This window comes from Chaetodon auriga, chromosome 9, assembly GCF_051107435.1.
Source record: "Chaetodon auriga isolate fChaAug3 chromosome 9, fChaAug3.hap1, whole genome shotgun sequence".
NCBI classification, from domain to species: domain Eukaryota; kingdom Metazoa; phylum Chordata; class Actinopteri; order Chaetodontiformes; family Chaetodontidae; genus Chaetodon; species Chaetodon auriga.
The window spans coordinates 28,547,908-28,567,598 of NC_135082.1; the positions used below are offsets into that span (position 1 = coordinate 28,547,908).

Below are 19,691 nucleotides of genomic sequence, written 5' to 3' on the forward strand. Positions count from 1 at the left end.
TGGTACTTCAAGTATATTGTAATGTTAATACTTTTACTTCAGCAAAATTTTGAATGCAGGACTTTCTCTAATAACAGATAATTTAGATGCTGGTTGTAACTACATATAAACAAGTGTCTTTTCATGATGAAATCGACCGTCCATGTTACCTGTGTACACACCTGTTCAGTTCCTGCTCTGTAATATAAAGAAGGGACACATTTTAAAAGGTTGTTTAAAATATTTTTGGCAGCAGAGTGAGACCTCAGCGTGTTTTAGCTCCTCTCTGGCTGAACTGGACGTCACAGGGAATTTCCAGTGGGGAAGGAAATCAACTTTATGAACGACTGAGACAAGCTTGGTGTCACCTGCAGGACTTTGCTGCTGCTTGTTCTGAATAAATATCAATTTATTCTGTCAGACTAAAATTATTTTCTCTTCGCTGACTGTAATGACGCGGTCGTATCGCGTCATGACGCACTCCAATTAAACCAAGTTGTAAATGGCTCCACTGGTTCAGCATGGACATGGCGAAATGATGCGCACAAGTCAACTGAAGTGAAGTGGGCTGAGGACTGTCACTCATAGTTCATGTTGAGAATCCGACTTTTAACCCGACGTAGCTAACCAGGTAAGAACATGTTAACTATCCACTCATAAAGTAGATAACTACACATCCGTATATTTGCATTAATTACCATAATGTTACCGTGACCCGTTACAGCAGCGCGACTGTTGCTTTGTTGTGCTACTCACTTCCTTATTAGCTAGGTAACAGTGAGAACGTCACACCAAACTCAATATTAAAAATGGGAACTTAAAGTTTTCTTTACTGTCAGTGGACACAGGAAAGTCTTACATGAGTAGTAACGGCTTATTTTACAGCCACTGGTAAATTCTGCTCATATAAATCCAACGTGAAGTCAATGTTTCTGTCGAAGTTTGAACTTCTACTGTAACTTCACTGGTTAGATTTCTCAGCGCAGCCCTCCTTTTCGAGGCAGCAGAAGCCCGTGTGGGTGAACTGACAAACCACAGAAAAAGCTGAAACTTATATTTAAAGTGAACTGTCAGGTGGATTCTACACGTGCCGAAAGCAGGACTGGATTCATCTGAGTGCAGTTTTTATTAATGTTCGTCCTGCTGTTCAAGAACTTCAGGTGAATATTGAAGAATTGTTGAACTGTCAGATTTTTGAACGGAGTTCTGTGTTACGTTCTCTGTATAAGGAACCTTAAGGGCTAGCTCCCAGTAAGCTAGCACAGGTAGCGGTTTGCACCAGCTCTTGTAGGACATTTTGTGACATGAAGCCAAACATCAGACAGGCACTGTACTGCTGTCCTGCTGTAGACACGCTAGCTGATAATAGCTGTCTATTTCTTAAACGGTCGCTTTAACGACATAAACAACAAAAGCAGTCCGGTAGTGCTAGCTGTTAGCCAGAAAGCTAGCAGATTCACACAGGCGCGTTCATGTGCCGCCGGTGCGGGAGCACGCCAAGCCAAGCAGCATTTAGTGTTAGAGGAGATTGTTGTTGTTTTGAATATTTTAGGTATTTTCAAAAGTAAAATTATACATGATGAATGATAAAATGAAGAGTAGTCTGTGAGTCTCATACTTGTGTTTGACCTTTGCAGACACGATGGCTGGAGACGACCACTACCTTCATACTTGCAACCAGGTAAAGTCACCTGTGGCTGTACAGTTTGTGCCGCACAGCAGCCAGTGAAAACTGTGTCCACACAAGACTGAAGCATTTCTGCATAATGAGCACCATGTTGCTGTATTGTTGTCATATCACATAGCTCTGTCCTGATTGGCCCCCTACCAGAAGACACACATTTGAAACTCGCTCAGATTGTTGAAATACAAACTCATTCAGGATCGTGTTCCTGCAGAGTCTTTGAAACCATCCATACTGTGACTGACGTGTGTCTCTTCATCAAAAGTACGATGGATTCAGGGTGAAAGTTCATTCTTGACCATCAGGAAGTCAAATAATCGAAGCTCAAAGGTCCACTTCAAAGCTTTTGGAGCTTTCAGCCACACCTGATGCTCAGGTAACATCATGTGATGTTACCTGAGCATCAGTCATGCGCCAATAAGTTGAACTACAGCAAAACTATTGAATTACAAGTCTCTGTATGCGTCTGTTCAGAATCAGAATCAGAATCAGAATCAGAATGCCTTTATTAGTCTCCCGAAGGAGAAATTCCATTTCAGTTACATCCCGTCCAAGAAACACAAAAAGACAGTGACACATAGCAGGGGAGGACAGGAGCGGGAGAACTGTGGGTCGCACTCCGTTTCCTTAGATGTGAAAGAGGAAAAACAAGAGCAAAATCCTTCATATTATACAGTAATATGCATAATGGAAGAGTCTAGAGCTGCGATGATTGAAGTATTAATTAGCTGATAGACGGGAAAAAAATGCTAATCAAGTAATCAGTTATTTTCTGAGAAGAAAAGGCTCAATGTCCTCTGGTTCCAGGATTTGATTCTCTGTCATTCGCAATAATAAACTGAATATTTTGGGGTTTTTGGACTTTTTTGGATGAAACCTGTAAGGACGTCAGTCTGCCTGTGTGAAATCATTACGTGTGTTATGGGATTGATTGAGGAACTCGTCAGCAGATGAATTGATAATGAAAATAATCTTTTTAGTTGAAGCACATCAGGCTGTTTTCTTGCTTCTTTACACCCACCTGATGTCAGTTATTTGCCTAACGAGCATTTCCGAGCCTCTGGATGACTGAACAGTTCCAGGTGTGGTGATCCAGGTGTGTCAGGCTGTGAATCAGGGTCCTGGATCAGGACTAGAGAGCCGTTTCATGGCTGTGCTGCAGAAATGAATGAATATGAGCATTGAAATGATTTTAACACACCGTCTGATAACATGAATCGTTTGTGCTGTTGGTGTGTTCGTGTCCCGGCTTCATGTGTGACTTCTTTCAGATTTTGGACAATATCATGTTGGAACCGTCCTGGGAGTTCACACATTTTCCTGCGATGTCTCAGACGTCGTCCCTGCGGACAGGTGAGCGTCACGCCTCCACACCTTCGCCACTCAGCAGCTCTATGTCTTTATTTGGATGTTCAGCGGCCGATGTTGATTTTACGTGGTCATGTGCGTCGGTTTCTCTTTGTCTTTGTGGTTGTAATTCATCCATGAAGACAAATGTCATCTCAGATCATAACTTTATCACCTTTGTCTTAAAATATCAGACTGACTCGTTGTTGTTGTGACAGATTTCAAAACTCTTATTAAAGTTTGGTTTTGTTCCTCAGCGCTCACAATCTGAAATACCTGTTTGGTCCACTGATAATTAAGGTCTCCTTCCAGCAGACGTGTGGTGTTTTAAGGTGGACTTCAGAGTATTAATGAAGTGCCTCTGTTGAACCACATCAGGCCTGTGTGCTCGAGATCGAGACCAGAGAGGAAGGAGCTGCCGGCTGAGCAGACGGGCTCCTGTAGAGTGATGTGCAGTCTGTAAGACACAGAGGGACAGGTGTGAGGGACAGGTGAGAAGTACAGGTGTGAAGGACAGGTGTGAAGGACAGATGTGAAGGACAGGTATGAAGTACAGGTGTGAAGGACAGGTGTGAAGGACAGATGTGAAGGACAGGTGTGAGGGACAGGTGAGAAGTACAGGTGTGAAGGACAGGTGTGAAGGACAGGTATGAAGTACAGGTGTGAAGGACAGGTGTGAAGGACAGGTATGAAGTACAGGTGTGAAGGACAGGTGTGAAGGACAGGTATGAAGTACAGGTGTGAAGGACAGATGTGAAGGACAGATGTGAGGGACAGGTGAGAAGTACAGGTATGAATGACAGGTGTGAAGGACAGATGTGAAGGACAGGTGTGAAGGACAGGTATGAAGTACAGGTGTGAAGTACAGGTATGAAGTACAGGTGTGAAGGACAGGTATGAAGTACAGGTGTGAAGGACAGGTGTGAAGGACAGGTATGAAGTACAGGTGTGAAGGACAGGTGTGAAGGACAGGTATGAAGTACAGGTGTGAAGGACAGATGTGAGGGACAGGTGAGAAGTACAGGTATGAATGACAGGTGTGAAGGACAGATGTGAAGGACAGGTGTGAAGGACAGGTATGAAGTACAGGTGTGAAGTACAGGTATGAAGTACAGGTGTGAAGGACAGGTGTGAAGGACAGGTATGAAGTACAGGTGTGAAGGACAGGTGTGAAGGACAGGTGTGAAGGACAGGTGCATGCAGGTGCTGATTGGAAGGCTCACTAACATGGTCAGCAGTGGAAACCGATATTTTCAGATTCAGTGTGACTGAAGGTTCTGAAGATATTTTCCTCTCTGAGGTCCGTCCAGAATCAACGTCCAAACGTCCAAACGTCCAAAGAAAAGAAATGAGGTCACGATGAGCCCAAAGTGACGCCTTCACCAGGTTTGTTTGGTCCAAACAGTCCAAAGCTCCACATGATTCCAAACACATTCAGATCATTGAGATCATTGAGAGGAAAAGCAGCAAATCAAACATCAATGATTCCACAGCAGAGATCAATAAACCATTAAAACAACAGATCGTCGATCACTTTCTGTCAATCAGCTGATTGATTAATGGACTCATCCTTTCATCTGTGCTTGATGAGCTGTCAGGTAGTTTCATTTATAATGAAACGTCACGTTTAGAGACTCTTCATGCGTGTGAGTGTAAAAACGTGTGAAGTCACTAACGCTGTCAGATAGATGTGGTGCAGTAGAAGAAAGTAGCATGAGGAGAAAATACTTCAACTGTGTACTCCAGTGCAGTACTTAGTTACTGAACACTAATGAAGCGATCAGAAGCTCAAACTGACAGCTGAGAAATATTAAAGCTTTCCGAAGAATCTGTGGCTGATATTTGGGCTCCGATCATAAACATGAGGAGCAGCTGTGGTTTCCTGCTTCAGAAACTCTGTGTGTGTGTGTGTGTGTGTGTGCGCGTGCGTGCGTGTGCGTGTGTGTGTGTGCGTGCGTGCGTGTGCGTGTGTGTGTGCGCGTGCGTGCGCGTGTGTGTGTGTAATAATACTTCTGAATCCATGTGATGAAGGTAAAGTGAAAGACGAGTTTCGTGACGTGTGTCATCTGTGGTGAGTGTGGGTCGACTCTCCGCTCTCACTTCCCTGTTTGAGTCCACAAACGTTACTGTGAAGTACAGACGGAGCAGAGGACGAAGGCAAAGTCGCTCTTCTTCACATTTACATGTTATTCATCAGCAGTCGCAGCTTCATCACTAACAGCAGACTGTGGTGGACGAGGTCAGAGGTCACATTCAGCAGTATAATGTGATAATGTGGAGCTTTGGACCAAACAAACATGGTGAAGGATCACACACTGATCTACAGAGACAAGAGGACAACAGACACAGAGACACACTGATCTACAGAGACCAGAGGACAACAGACACAGAGACACACTGATCTACAGAGACCAGAGACAAGAGGACAACAGACACAGAGACACACTGATCTACAGAGACCAGAGACAAGAGGACAACAGACACAGAGACACAATGATCACATACACACATACAAGCAAACTCGTTTGTTTCGTCTCTGTCACACTGTGTCTAATAACTTGAGTGAAATGATTCTATAAAAATGTAAAATGTGTCTCTGTGGTTCCAGTGGACGGACCGTTCCTACAAATCGTGGAGCAGCCCAAACAGGTAAGACTCACCTCCTATTTCATTATCACAGGAAGTCAGTGATGTGACTAATCATATGATGTTGGACGACATGTGAGGAGAGTAATTGTTGCTGGGAGGTCGATGTGTTTTTAAAACAATGTCACCAAAGAAATGACAAGTGACCAGTGTAAAAGCTGAACCATGACGTGGCATTAATAACATGTACAGGACCTGAAACATGACGCGGCATTAACAACATGTACAGGACCTGAAACATGACGCAGCATTAACAACATGTAGAGGACCTGAAACATGACGCAGCATTAATAACATATAGAGGACCTGGAACATGACGCAGCATTAATAACATGTACAGGACCTGAAACATGACGCGGCATTAACAACATGTACAGGACCTGAAACATGACGCAGCATTAACAACATGTAGAGGACCTGAAACATGACGCAGCATTAATAACATATAGAGGACCTGGAACATGACGCAGCATTAATAACATGTACAGGACCTGAAACATGACGCGGCATTAACAACATGTACAGGACCTGAAACATGACGCAGCATTAACAACATGTAGAGGACCTGCAACATGACGCAGCATTAATAACATATAGAGGACCTGGAACATGACGCAGCATTAATAACATGTACAGGACCTGAAACATGACGCGGCATTAACAACATGTAGAGGACCTGCAACATGACGCAGCATTAATAACATATAGAGGACCTGGAACATGACGCAGCATTAATAACATGTAGAGGACCTGAAACATGACGCGGCATTAACAACATGTAGAGGACCTGCAACATGACGCAGCATTAATAACATATAGAGGACCTGGAACATGACGCAGCATTAATAACATGTAGAGGACCTGAAACATGACGCAGCATTAATAACATGTAGAGGACCTGGAACATGACGCAGCATTAATAACATGTAGAGGACCTGGAACATGACGCGGCATTAATAACATGTAGAGGACCTGGAACATGACGCAGCATTAATAACATGTACAGGACCTGCAACATGACGCAGCATTAATAACATATAGAGGACCTGGAACATGACACGGCATTAATAACATGTACAGGACCTGAAACATGACGCAGCATTAATAACATGTAGAGGACCTGGAACATGACGCAGCATTAATAACATGTAGAGGACCTGAAACATGACGCAGCATTAATAACATGTAGAGGACCTGGAACATGACGCAGCATTAATAACATGTAGAGGACCTGGAACATGACGCAGCATTAATAACATGTAGAGGACCTGAAACATGACGCAGCATTAATAGTGTTTATGTGACCGTGTTCTCTCTCTGTGTCGCAGCGTGGCTTCAGGTTCAGGTACGGCTGTGAGGGTCCGTCTCATGGCGGTCTACCAGGAGCCTCCAGTGAGAAGAACAGGAAGACCTACCCCACTGTCAAGGTATCACTTCCTGTGTGCTATCAGGACGCACGTCGTCGTTGATCAGGTCGTACGTCGTCTGTGCTGAATTAAAGACGTTCATGTCAAACAGCTTCAGTTCAGCTTTCAGGCTGTAACAGACGTTCACCTGCGGCTGCACACCTGTGGGGGTCACAGTAACCTGACTCACCTGTTGGCTGTTGAAAGGCCGGACTGACGGTAGCTGACGTTCAGACTTCATTCCAGGGTGAAGTGGTGAGCACGCTGGGGTCGGCTTCTGTCCCAGCCTCTGTCCCAGTAGTGAGCTCATGTCCTGATTGTCCTCCATTTGTTTCTGAATGATGTCACAGTGAAAGAGCTGATGATGTCATGGAGGCTCTTGAAAGATTTATTTATTTGCTATTGGTCAAGTCAGTGCTGCTCAGGACGCCACCTGTCAGACGTCACCTGTCAGACGTCACCTGTCAGACGTCACCTGTGAGCCGTGCAGAAATCAGACGTCGCTGTATCCTGATGATCTTGTGTTGGGGTGATGAGGTGAGCTGGACTCGTGAAGTGATGACACAGGTGCGCTCCTGTACCTTGGTCCAGTCTGAAGTGTTGGCCTCAGAGCGCTCAGAATACCATCCCGTCAGTCTCTGTCTGCTCTGTCCTCTGCTGTCCCTGTCCCTCTGTCTGCGGTCTGTGAACGAGTCCCTGACTGGCTCAGAGTTCCCGTCGTCTTGTTTCTGTTGATGTTTACTTTGGCGTCTTCGGCTCCCACATGTTCCGACCAGACCAGAGGAGACGGGAAATCCCCAGATTCCTGCTGCCGCCTGACTCTTTGTCTCACTGAACACAAATATGTGCAGCGTTTGATTCGGGTGGATCCAGGTTTTAGACACGTCCCGACACAGGTTCTTCCTTAGTGTCGTAACGTGTTCATTACTGTTCATTTAACTCAGAACCTTTGGTGCTTTGAAGAACTGAGGGCAGGAAACTGTTGACACACTGGACGTGGCTAACACCTGGGACCTTACCTGGACCCTGTGAAACAGGTGTCAAACTTCTGGACAAAGACGTGAGTTTGCATTTAGATAATCGTTTTATTTCTCGCCCGTGTTCGTGACACGTTGATGATGTGATGACATCATCAGAACAATCCAGGAAGTCTTTTTCTGTGTCACATGGAGGCGTTCATGTTGTTCTTGGCGTGTTTGTGTGTTGATGCTGCTGAGTGGGAAAGCCCCTCATGTTGTTCTGCTGGGACCGGTGTGACGACTACGATGATGGTGATGGTGATGGTGATGGTGATGGTGCTGACTCATCAGACCTCTCAGTGAGGACGTTTAATCAGACGTCGTTCGCTCATATCTGGAAGATTTCTGTGATTTTGCTCAGTATCAACATTGTTTCATCATTCATTGACTGTCAAAGTTTACTGTGGTGCTTAATTCAAAGGGATGAACTGGAAGTATCAGATGACAGTTACCTCTGAGGAAACGTCCAGGAAGTTAGAGTGGGATTATTTGGAAATGGCAGTCTGGTTAAATAAAGCCTCGCTGATGTTTCACACTGAATGTGCTTCGTGTGGTCAAAGATCAAAGAAATGAAATGAATTCAGCAGCAGAGATGAGTCATTAAAGATCTAATTATCAGGCAGCGGCTGGAGATTAGAAACAGACGTCAGTGAACAGACGAATCTTTGGTTCATTCAGCAGGGTTTCAGGAGCACGAGGTTTTAATCCAGACTGATCAGAAGTCGCTGCTCATCGTTGGTGTTGTTGAAATAACAAAGTGCAGCTTTGGTCCAGATCTGAGAAATCAGCCAACGTCGCTGCAGAGACCAGTTGAATTCTGGGTTAAAGAAGCCTTTGAAGAGTCTTCTGCTGGTCTGGACCTGTCCAGGTTTATACTACCCCCCCCCCCCCCACACACACACACCTCTGCTGCGTTTCATGTCTGTTGGGAATTTCCTACCTGACACCCACATGTAATTAGAAGGAAGTGGAGTTGCGTCACAGGCTGGAAAGGCGTCGAGTTTCGGCTCTCAGATGAAAGCTGCTCATCCTCAGGTGTAATATCTGTGTGAGCGCCCACTCTGGCACAGAAACGCCCACACGTTTTAACCCCTCGCTGTCCGTGCGCAGCGCGTCGCTCGGCGCGGCCGCAGACTGCCACAGAGCGTCAGGTGCGATGGAAGGCCGGTGCTACACCTGGTGGGCCACGTGGCCTTCAGATGAGACCGAGATGTTTCGGGGTGTGTTGATAATATGAGCGTGTGTCTGCAGGACTGCAGCGTGGACTCGTTCAGGTGGAAGAGGAGCGCGGTGCTCTCAGGTGGTGTTCACCTCCTGTCTTATTTCTGCTGCTTCCTTTCTGTGAGGGGAGACGTTTTTGTACATTTCTAGTGAATGAACTCGTGTATCAGTCAGTATGTTTGGAGTATTTTGTGTACATTGAGACCTGCGTCTGCGCCTTGACCTGTGTCTCCTGGCTGTCACCTGTCCAGCTCCTCTAAAAGTCACCATGAGTCATTTCACACCTTCTGAAAGTTGAAAAAGGGCCCGAACAAAACGATTGAAGCTGAGTCAGAGTTCATTTCTGTGTGTCGACGTCCAGGATCCACGTCGTTCATGGAGGTTAACAGTCTGCCTGTGGGTCTGTCTTCATGCTGGTTCTGTCTTCATGCTGGTTCTGTCTTCATGGCAGTTCTGTCTTCGTGGCGGTTCTGTCTTCGTGGTGGTTCTGTCTTCGTGGTGGTTCTGTCTTCATGCTGGGTCTGTCTTCATGCTGGTTCTGTCTGCGTGGTGGTTCTGTCTTCATGCTGGTTCTGTCTTCATGCTGGTTCTGTCTTCATGCTGGGTCTGTCTTCATGCTGGTTCTGTCTTCATGCTGGGTCTGTCTTCATGCTGGTTCTGTCTTCATGCTGGGTCTGTCTTCATGCTGGTTCTGTCTTCGTGGTGGTTCTGTCTTCGTGCTGGTTCTGTCTTCATGCTGGGTCTGTCTTCATGCTGGTTCTGTCTTCATGCTGGGTCTGTCTTCATGCTGGGTCTGTCTTCGTGGTAGTTCTGTCTTCGTGGTGGTTCTGTCTTCGTGGGGGTTCTGTCTTCGTGGTAGTTCTGTCTTCGTGTTGGTTCTGTCTTCGTGTTGGTTCTGTCTTCGTGGTGGTTCTGTCTTCATGGTGGTTCTGTCTTCATGCTGGTTCTGTCTTCGTGGTGGTTCTGTCTTCATGCTGGGTCTGTCTTCATGCTGGTTCTGTCTTCGTGGTGGTTCTGTCTTCATGCTGGGTCTGTCTTCATGCTGGTTCTGTCTTCGTGGTGGTTCTGTCTTTGTGGCCGTCCATGCTGTAATGTCATCTTTGGTCATTTCCTCTGACAGGACGTTCTGTTTCCTGTCGGTCCGACCTGAGGAGCGTTCCGTCCTCTGTTGCTCTTGGTCAGGTTTGTGTCTCGGTAAAGGTTTTTTAGGACAGTGGGGGCCCTGAGGAGAGAGGGTCCTGGTGTGATACTCAGACTCACATTTCTAGATGTTTGCAGCTCTGTGACATGTGCAGACGCCTCAGACGGTTTGTTTTACTGCGTCAGGATCAGTGAGGTTCAGTGTTTGATCGGAGTCACATACAGACTGTCCCGACCTGCCGGGGCGACCAGAGACCGCACACATTAGCGTGAAGGTGTCGGAGCCAGGAAACCATCAGACGCCAGCGCTCGCTGTGTTTCTAGGAACTGCGTTTGCCTGGCAGAGCGCTGTGATTGGCTGTCTGAACCAGGAAGAGGAAGTGGGCTCTGGTTTTATTCGCTGCAGCAGTTGCAAACGTTTCTGCAGGCAAACACACACGCACACATGCACACACACACACATGCACACACATACACACGCACACATGCACACACACACAGGCACACACGTGCACACACGCGCACACATGCACACACACACACGCACACATGCACACACACACACACATGCACACACACACGCGCGCGCACACACACACACACACACACACACACACACACACACAGTGTTACTTGGGTCTGTGTTTTTTTGTGGCTTGTTTCCTTCATGTAAATCAGCTCAGAAACAATCCAGTAAGACAATGAGACGACATGAAAATGAGTTTGAGGCACTTCAGAGAAAGAAAGAAAGAAAACCAGCAGCAGGAGAACAGTGATGATCAATGAACATAAAAAATGAATCAAAATAGAGAATCAGTCAGATTTCCTGTTTCAGGAACATAAACTGGTGTCAACGTTTGCTTTGCAGCAGTTCTGCTGGCTTCATGAGGCAGTTACAAACTTCCTCATTCAGTTTCTGTTTGTAAAGTTTCATTTGTTCCAGCTGATGTTTCAGGACAGGAACTGTTTGCTGATCTGGAAACATCCAAACCAAACTGATCTGTAATCAGATTTCCTGTGTGTCTGAGACAGCGTAAACCCGTATTCATAGAGCTCAGCGTGTCCTTCAGTGGAAGCCGCGGTTCGCTGGTCTTTAATGGAGGAAATGATCAGTAAAAATGAGTCAGATGTTAAAGACGGACTGTGATCACTGCGTTCAACAGTACTTAAAATCAACACCTGTGATCAGTGACATCACTGACAGGAGCTCACAGTCTGAGAACGAGGACTCAGAAGATAACCGTCCGTATCCTGTGTGCGCTCCATGTGCATCCAGTGGTGGCGGCCGTCGTGGTCGAGCACTTCGTCGTGTTCTCACGTGAATAAAGGTGAACTCCAGGTGTTTTCCAGCTCTGCTGCACGTGAACTTCAAGCTGCGTAAAGCCCTCAGTGGCTCATGTCCTCAAGTGACGTCACTCGAGTCAGACCTCTGCAGCTACGTCAGCATACTACACCTTGTTGGAGGAGTGAGGTGAAACGTGTGTGACATGATGGACGCTGCCGATTGGTGCACTCCACGTCAGGTGATTGCTGCAGTCGGAGCAGAAGTTGTAAAGTTGGTTGTTTTGATGTGGGGGTCTATGGGGACAGGAAGTAGGTTTTCTGAGGTTGCTGCTGACTTGTCCAGCATCAGTCCACAGTGAAGAGCGACAGACGACCTGAGCTGATGATGAAGCTCTGCTTTCACAGAGGTCGACTGCACGTCTTCGGTGTTTGTCTTTGACAGTCCTCAAACGTGGTCAGCGTTGTTTCATGTTGTCCGTGTAAATTATGAGAGTAATCTGAAAGCACAGTTTGACTTCACACGCATGAATCTGTATGTTCCTCTCACGTCTTTCGGTTGAAGACCATGAAAGACGTCTCTGCTCTTGTTGTACGTGATACCGTCGGTGTTTGAGCCTGTGTGAGCCTCTCGGCGTCGTGTGATGGGGAAAGCTGTGACTCATCTGTGTCGGCTGGAGAAAGTGTCTCTGAACCACAGCAGAGACAAACTGAGAAGCAGAAAAAGTCCAACCTGCTGTGTGAGTCATCTGTGGAGCGTCTGTCCAATCCAACCTTCAGAGTTCAGACTTTCCACAGCAGACTGTTCAGCCAGCGTGCTCTTCACACCCGCTGTGACAGACAGACCATAACAACTCACACAACGATGATCGTGTGCTGCAAGATGAAAGCTTTTCCTGCACCTCAGGTTTCTCTGGTTTCCTCCAAAAACACGATGACCTCATGTAAATCCCAGCTGAGCTTCACACCTGAGCAGGTCTAATCAGAAACACCTGTGGCCTTAAAATCTGCTTCAGATGTTTCATGTGTCATATGAGAGTAACTCCAGCTGTAGAATAAATAATCTATTCCAGCTATAGATAAATAATCTACTCCAGCTATAGATAAATAATCTACTCCAGCTATAGATAAATAATCTACTCCAGCTATAGATAAATAATCTATTCCAGCTGTAGATAAATAATCTATTCCAGCTATAGATAAATAATCTACTCCATCTGTAGAATAAATTTAATTCAGCACAAAATACAACGTTTCCATCTGAACTGCACTTCATGCTCTTCATGCTCTTCATGTTCTTCATGTTCCTCATGTTCTTCATGTTCCTCATGTTCTTCATGCTCTTCATGGTCTTCATGTTCTTCATGTTCCTCATGTTCCTCATGTTCTTCATGCTTTTCATGTTCTTCATGGTCTTCATGTTCTTCATGTTCCTCATGTTCTTCATGCTCTTCATGTTCCTCATGTTCTTCATGTTCCTCATGTTCTTCGTGCTCTTCATGTTCTTCATGTTCCTCATGCTCTTCATGCTCTTCATGTTCCTCATGTTCCTCGTGTTCTTCTTGCTCTTCATGTTCCTCATGTTCCTCATGTTTTTCATGCTCTTCATGTTCTTCATTTTCTTCATGTTCCTCATGTTCCTCATGTTCCTCATGTTTTTCATGTTCGTGTCAGCTTCTCATTTTGTTGGATTTCACGTTGTTGGAAACACACCTTCAGACGTGCTTGTCCTGTTTGAGGCCTCCTGCTTTTGAAAGTTAAACCTCTTTGGTCAAACTCAGGTGTGAAAGCTTTCAGTCAAACTCAGGTGTGGACCAATCAGGCAGACTGAACCCCTTGAAAGGGAGGGTCAAGGTGACTGTGGTGCAGGTCAGACATAAAGTGAGATCTGTTTCATGCAGGTGACTGATGTGCGTCATGGTTGATGAGAGCTTTCCTCCACTCAGTCAAACTTCAGACTGAGGCTGAAAGGACAGATTTTGTATTTGGACGTCAGAGACGCAGCAGGTCAAAGCAGCCTGTGGAGACGAGTATTTCACGTCTGGACGTCTTGACCAGAGACACTTCAGGTGTGAGCTGACAGGCGGTGTGTGAGAGCTGTGTGTGCGTCTTTCAGGTCAGCAACTACCAGGGTCCGGCCCGGGTGGTGGTGCAGCTGGTGACGGCGCTGACCCCCCTCCCTCAGCTCCACGCTCACAGTCTGGTGGGGAAGCAGTGTGACAAAGGGATCTGCATCGTGGACCTGCAGCCCAAAGACTCCACCATCAGGTCTGCAGCACACACACACACGCTGTTCAGTCAGTCCAGCAGAGGCGTCAGGTGTGAGACTCACAGGTGTGTTTCTGTCAGTTTTCCGAACCTGGGCATCCTCCACGTGACGAAGAAGAACGTGGCGAAGACTCTGGAGGAGAGGATGATCGAGGCCGTCAGGATGGGGTACAACTGTGGGGTGTCCATCCACGGCGAGATCGACGTCCTGCAGGGGGAAGTCCGAGTCCCCCGGGACCTGAGCGGTCAGTGCTGCTCAGTGTGTGTGCGTGCATGTGTGTGTGTATGTGTGTGTGTGTGTGTGTGTGTGTGTGTGTGCGCGTGTGCGTGTGTGTGTGTGTGTGTGTGCGCGTGTGTGTGCGTGCGTGTGTGTGTGTGCGTGTGTGCGCGTGCATGTGTGCGTGTGTGTGTGTGTGTGCGCGCGTGTGTGTGTGCGTGTGTGTGTGTGTGTGTCTGCGTGCGTGCGCACGTGCGCGTGTGTGTGTGTGTGTGTGTGAACATTGAAAGGACTGACTGGAAACTTGCTAAAAATGATCTTTCTTTACATGTTGCTCATCTTTGTGAAACCGTTTCCTTTGTTTTTGTCTGTATTATTAACCTTTTATCCCCCCCCCCCCCCCCCCCCCCGTCCTCAGACCACCAGCGCAGCTTGATCAGCAGCGCGGCGTCCCTTCAGGCTAAAGAAATGGACCTCAGCGTTGTTCGGCTCATGTTCACGGCCTTCCTCCCCGACAGTGACGGCGGTTTCTCCAGACGGCTGGAGCCCGTCGTGTCTGAGCCGATCTATGACAGCAGTGAGTCTGAGCTCTGGGACGGTTACGCTTCCAGTCCTGATCCACAGGACTGTCGTGGACCGGTGCTGGTTGCTGAAACGTGATGCACAGTAACTGTCCAATCAGGCTGAATCTGATGTTGGGTAATGTCGGGTCTGGGGTCAGAAGTCTCTCCACGTTACTGAGCTCCACGGTCGACTCTCGAGCTGAGGATTATGGTGAAGTGGTGTCAGGCCGCCTGGTTTCATTTCCCTCTTCCTGCTGCTTTGGTTTCCGCTCGCTGCAGCTTCCTGTCAGAGGACTGAAACCTGGTCGTTAATTCAGGATCGTTTTGCACTTTCACTTTAGATTCAGACTCTACACATTTTAGTTTTTCATGCTGAGAAGTTTTTCCAGATGAGAGATTTTGTTTGTTCAGTGTTCATTACGGTCACAACATGAATATATGAGACAGAACAAGCACACTTTTTTGCTTTTTGTGAAGATGACTTCAGTGTTTGATGTCCATCAGCTCTGATCTGTAGAACTTCATAAGAACCTTCAGAAGGTTCCAGGAGTCCTTGAAGTCCTCGGGGTCAGAGAGGACATGTACAGTTCTGTCACATTAAATGTTTATTGAGAGAAAGCGTCAGCTCGCTGTGAACACACCTGTGAGTCAGTGCTCACCTGCTCTGCTTCTCTTTCTCTCCTCAGAGGCTCCAAACGCCTCCAACCTGAAGATCGTGAGGATGGACCGAACTGCCGGCTGTGTGAGCGGAGGAGAGGAGGTCTACCTGCTCTGTGACAAAGTCCAGAAAGGTGAGCTCCTTCAAACTCTGGTCATTAAGTCGTTCTGCAGTTCAGGACAGACTCAGACATAAAACCGCCGAGGAGCGCGAGCAGACATCAAACGCTGATCATGTGAGTGCGCAGAGAGAGTGACGGCTTTGATTCAGCCGTTCTCTCCTCGTGATGGCAGGATGGAAACATCTGCATTTCCAGTTCGGACGTTAACAGTTTGTCTGCTCTCACAATGTCTCAGTGATGTCATGAGTGCAGGTGTTTATCAGCTGACGTCGCCACCTGCTGGAGGCTTTGTCATTTCAGCCTGGTCACACGTGTTTAAAGGGGCAGTGAGTGGTTTTATCAGCAGACACCACAGTTTGTGGACGGTCTGAAGCTCCACCACAGCCTGAATGAGACAGCCTGGTTTCAAACAGAATGTGATGATCTGCAAAACGCTGAAACCTCATATTTACCTGAAAACAGCACAAAGACTCAGAATCAAATGCTGAAACGGAGAAATGTCATTGGTTTTGAAAATGACATCCTCATGTTGAATTTGATGCAGCAACACAATTCAGGAAAGTTCAGGAAAGCTGTGAAATGCAAAAAGAAAACAGGTCACCTGGCAACAGGTGAGTCACATGGTCCAGTCTAAAGAGAGTCTTTCTGAAGTGAAGATGAGGAGGGCTTCACCATTTAAGAAGAAAACACGAACGAGGCTGAGAACCAGCACTGGCTGCTCGTGGTCTTCAGGCCTCGGAGGCTCTGCAGTGAAGACGCACTGGAGTCTGTGGTGGTCCTGCAGGGACTCAGGAACTTCCAGAAACCATCGTCTGTTCACCCCTCAGCCACAAATGAAGCTGAAACTCTATCATGCAGAGAGGAAACTGAATAGAAACCAGATCCAGACACGCTGTCGCGTTCTCTGGTCCTTGTTTAAGACGGACTGAAAACTGTCCAGAGGTGTAATGACTCTGAAGTCCTCGTTAGCATATTTATTGTAGTAAAGCACAGGAACTGAAGCCGTCTTTGAACTGCCCCTCTGAAGCTTTGTTTCGGTGCACCGAAGAAGATCTGTGGGAACTGGGACTGAACTGTTCTTCCTGGTTGGAGCAGTTGTTGCTCTCCTGGAGGAAGTCCAGCTTCAGGGAATTCCCCTTCGATATGCAAATCCCTCAGGAGGAAGAGACCGGTTCTGGCTGTGAGGGTTTTTGTCCTCAGGCCCGTTGGCTTCTTCTTTGTTTTGTGTTTTTGGCCGAGAGCCAGCAGCCGATCTGGACTGGTGTCACTGTGATCCTCAAGTTCGGCAGCTCCACTGAGGTGTCGCCCACATCGGCAGAGTCCACCTGAAAACACCTAGAACCAGTAATCCAGGAGACGGAGAGACGAGTCCAACAAGGACCGCATCTCTCTGTGGACAGGGTTTAAACAGATTCTGTGTGTGTGTGTGTGTGTGTGTGTGTGTGTGTGTGTGTGGGGCTCCAGATGACATCCAGGTTCGGTTCTATGAAGAAGACGACTCGGGGTTGACCTGGGAGGCTCTGGGAGACTTTTCCCCAACCGACGTTCACAGACAGGTCAGTACAAGTTAGGAGTACTACAGTTTGTAGTAGTCACACAAGTAATATTAGTTAGTCATTTTCCATTCTAATACAGGAGTACTACGTGTAGTAGCAGCAGAGAGTAGTGCTGAAGTACTCGTAGAAAAAGTAGAAAGACTTCATCAATTGTAGCACTTCTCTAGAAATGGTAGTAGTACTATCACAGGTAGCAGAGCCAGTAGGTTTTAGTTGTAGTTTAAGTATCAAGCATCAGTAGTACTATCAGTATCAGTAGTTCCAGTATGAGCACTACCAGTAGTAGTAGCAGTAACAGCAAAATCTGTAAACAGTAACAGTTCAAAATAGAATCAGTAGTTTCTGCAGTAGTTGTACCAGTAGCATTATTTGTTGTATTAGTAGTAGTAGAAGTACAGTAGTCAGTAGTACTACAGAGACACTTATAGTAGCAGTGTTACCATGACGATGTGTTGTCTGCCATCAGTTCGCCATCGTGTTCAAGACTCCGAAGTATCGAGACCAGAACCTGCAGAAACCGACGTCAGTGTTCGTCCAGCTGAAGAGGAGGTCTGACAACGAGACCAGCGAGCCCAAGCCCTTCACCTACCACCCCCAGATCATAGGTAGGCCTCCACCTTCACCTACCACCCCCAGATCATAGGTAGGCCTCCACCTTCACCTACCACCCCCAGATCATAGGTAGGCCTCCACCTTCACCTACCACCCCCAGATCATAGGTAGGCCTCTACCTACCACCCCAGGATCATAGGTAGGCCTCCACCTTCACCTACCACCCCCAGATCATAGGTAGGCCTCCACCTTCACCCACCACCCCCAGATCATAGGTAGGCCTCCATCTTCACCTACCACCCCCAGATCATAGGTAGGCCTCCACCTTCACCTACCACCCCCAGATTATAGGTAGGCCTCTACCTACCACCCCAGGATCATAGGTAGGCCTCCACCTTCACCTACCACCCCCAGATCATAGGTAGGCCTCCACCTTCACCTACCACCCCCAGATCATAGGTAGGCCTTCACCTACCACCCCCAGATCATAGGTAGGCCTCCACCTTCACCTACCACCCCCAGATCATAGGTAGGCCTCCACCTACCACCCCCAGATCATAGGTAGGCCTCTACCTACCACCCCAGGATCATAGGTAGGCCTCCACCTTCACCTACCACCCCCAGATCATAGGTAGGCCTCCACCTTCACCTACCACCCCCAGATCATAGGTAGGCCTCCACCTTCACCCACCACCCCCAGATTATAGGTAGGCCTCCACCTTCACCTACCACCCCCAGATCATAGGTAGGCCTCCACCCTTCACCTACCACCCCAGATCATAGGTAGGCCTCCACCTTCACCTACCACCCCCAGATCATAGGTAGGCCTTCACCTACCACCCCCAGATCATAGGTAGGCCTCCACCTTCACCTACCACCCCCAGATCATAGGTAGGCCTCCACCTACCACCCCCAGATCATAGGTAGGCCTCTACCTACCACCCCAGGATCATAGGTAGGCCTCCACCTTCACCTACCACCCCCAGATCATAGGTAGGCCTCCACCCTCACCTACCACCCCCAGATCATAGGTAGGCCTCCACCTTCACCCACCACCCCCAGATTATAGGTAGGCCTCCACCTTCACCTACCACCCCAGATCATAGGTAGGCCTCCACCCTTCACCTTCCACTGGAGATACTTTTGTTCCCTTTGATCACCTTGATGTAAGAAGGGAAAACTCAGGTGTATCAATGTTACAGTAGAAAATCATTAAGGTGAACTACAGTGACAGAGCAGGTAAACGCTGCCCCAATGCACACTGCTGAACACACTGTTCAGGTAAAATGATGCTCACCTGTGCACATGCTCATATACATCTTCTACTCTGTGCGTGTGTGTGTGTTCAGATAAGGAGGAGGTGCAGAGGAAGAGACAGAAGACGTTGCCAAACTTCCAGGACTTCAGTGGTCATGGAGGAGGAGGAGGAGGAGGTCTGTACCGAGGAGGGGGAGGAGGAGGTCCTGCTGCAGGAGGACCTGGCTCTGCAGGAGGAGGAGGAGGAGGTAAAATGAGCAGGAGCAGAAAGACAATCATTGACCGCCTGAACGTGTCAGAACGTGTTGGCTGGTTGGACATCAGCTGATGTTGTGGGTGTGTTTGATTTGGCCTCCAGCTTACTTCCAAGGCTTCACCACCTACAACTATGGAGGAGGAGGAGGAGGAGGAGGAGGAGGTGGAGGTTTCTCCACAGGATACTCAGCTGGTCTGGGAGGAGGAGGCATCAAACACGGTGAGAATTAAGGGGAAGCACGAGCTCTCTGCAGCTAGCTGACATTAGCAAAGCAGCGTGGCGTTAGCTTTATGAAGGTGACGTCACGTTTGTTAAACGGTGAAAAGAGACGCAGCCTCATTTTTCAGCAGGTCGCTCTCAGTTTAAATGTCAGGAAGCCTCAGCGGCAGAGACAAAAGGAGGCCAGAATATCAGACAGCTGATGGAGGACGGGCGGTGTGAGGTCACAGTGAGTCTGTGACACGGCAGCAGTGTGACGCTCACTTTGTTAACATTACATGAACGTTGTGTTAAAGCGTCT

General features: G+C 47.6%; 1 protein-coding gene across 1 annotated transcript in view; it reads left to right on the forward strand.

The window, feature by feature from the left end:
* The first annotated feature begins 463 nt into the window (after positions 1 to 463).
* Positions 464 to 19,691, forward strand: part of nfkb1 (nuclear factor of kappa light polypeptide gene enhancer in B-cells 1) — a 21,672-nt gene continuing 2,444 nt past the window's right edge. The window contains exons 1-14 of the mRNA XM_076738981.1: positions 464 to 610; positions 1,617 to 1,660; positions 2,935 to 3,016; positions 5,619 to 5,659; positions 6,985 to 7,083; positions 13,840 to 13,991; positions 14,073 to 14,236; positions 14,627 to 14,785; positions 15,458 to 15,562; positions 17,015 to 17,106; positions 17,573 to 17,711; positions 19,008 to 19,163; positions 19,274 to 19,390; positions 19,687 to 19,691. The exon at positions 19,687 to 19,691 is cut by the window's right edge and continues 151 nt beyond it. Of these exons, the coding sequence (XP_076595096.1) occupies positions 1,622 to 1,660; positions 2,935 to 3,016; positions 5,619 to 5,659; positions 6,985 to 7,083; positions 13,840 to 13,991; positions 14,073 to 14,236; positions 14,627 to 14,785; positions 15,458 to 15,562; positions 17,015 to 17,106; positions 17,573 to 17,711; positions 19,008 to 19,163; positions 19,274 to 19,390; positions 19,687 to 19,691 (1,350 nt within the window). The 5' untranslated portion in view covers positions 464 to 610; positions 1,617 to 1,621. The remainder of the gene's footprint in view (positions 611 to 1,616; positions 1,661 to 2,934; positions 3,017 to 5,618; positions 5,660 to 6,984; positions 7,084 to 13,839; positions 13,992 to 14,072; positions 14,237 to 14,626; positions 14,786 to 15,457; positions 15,563 to 17,014; positions 17,107 to 17,572; positions 17,712 to 19,007; positions 19,164 to 19,273; positions 19,391 to 19,686) is intronic.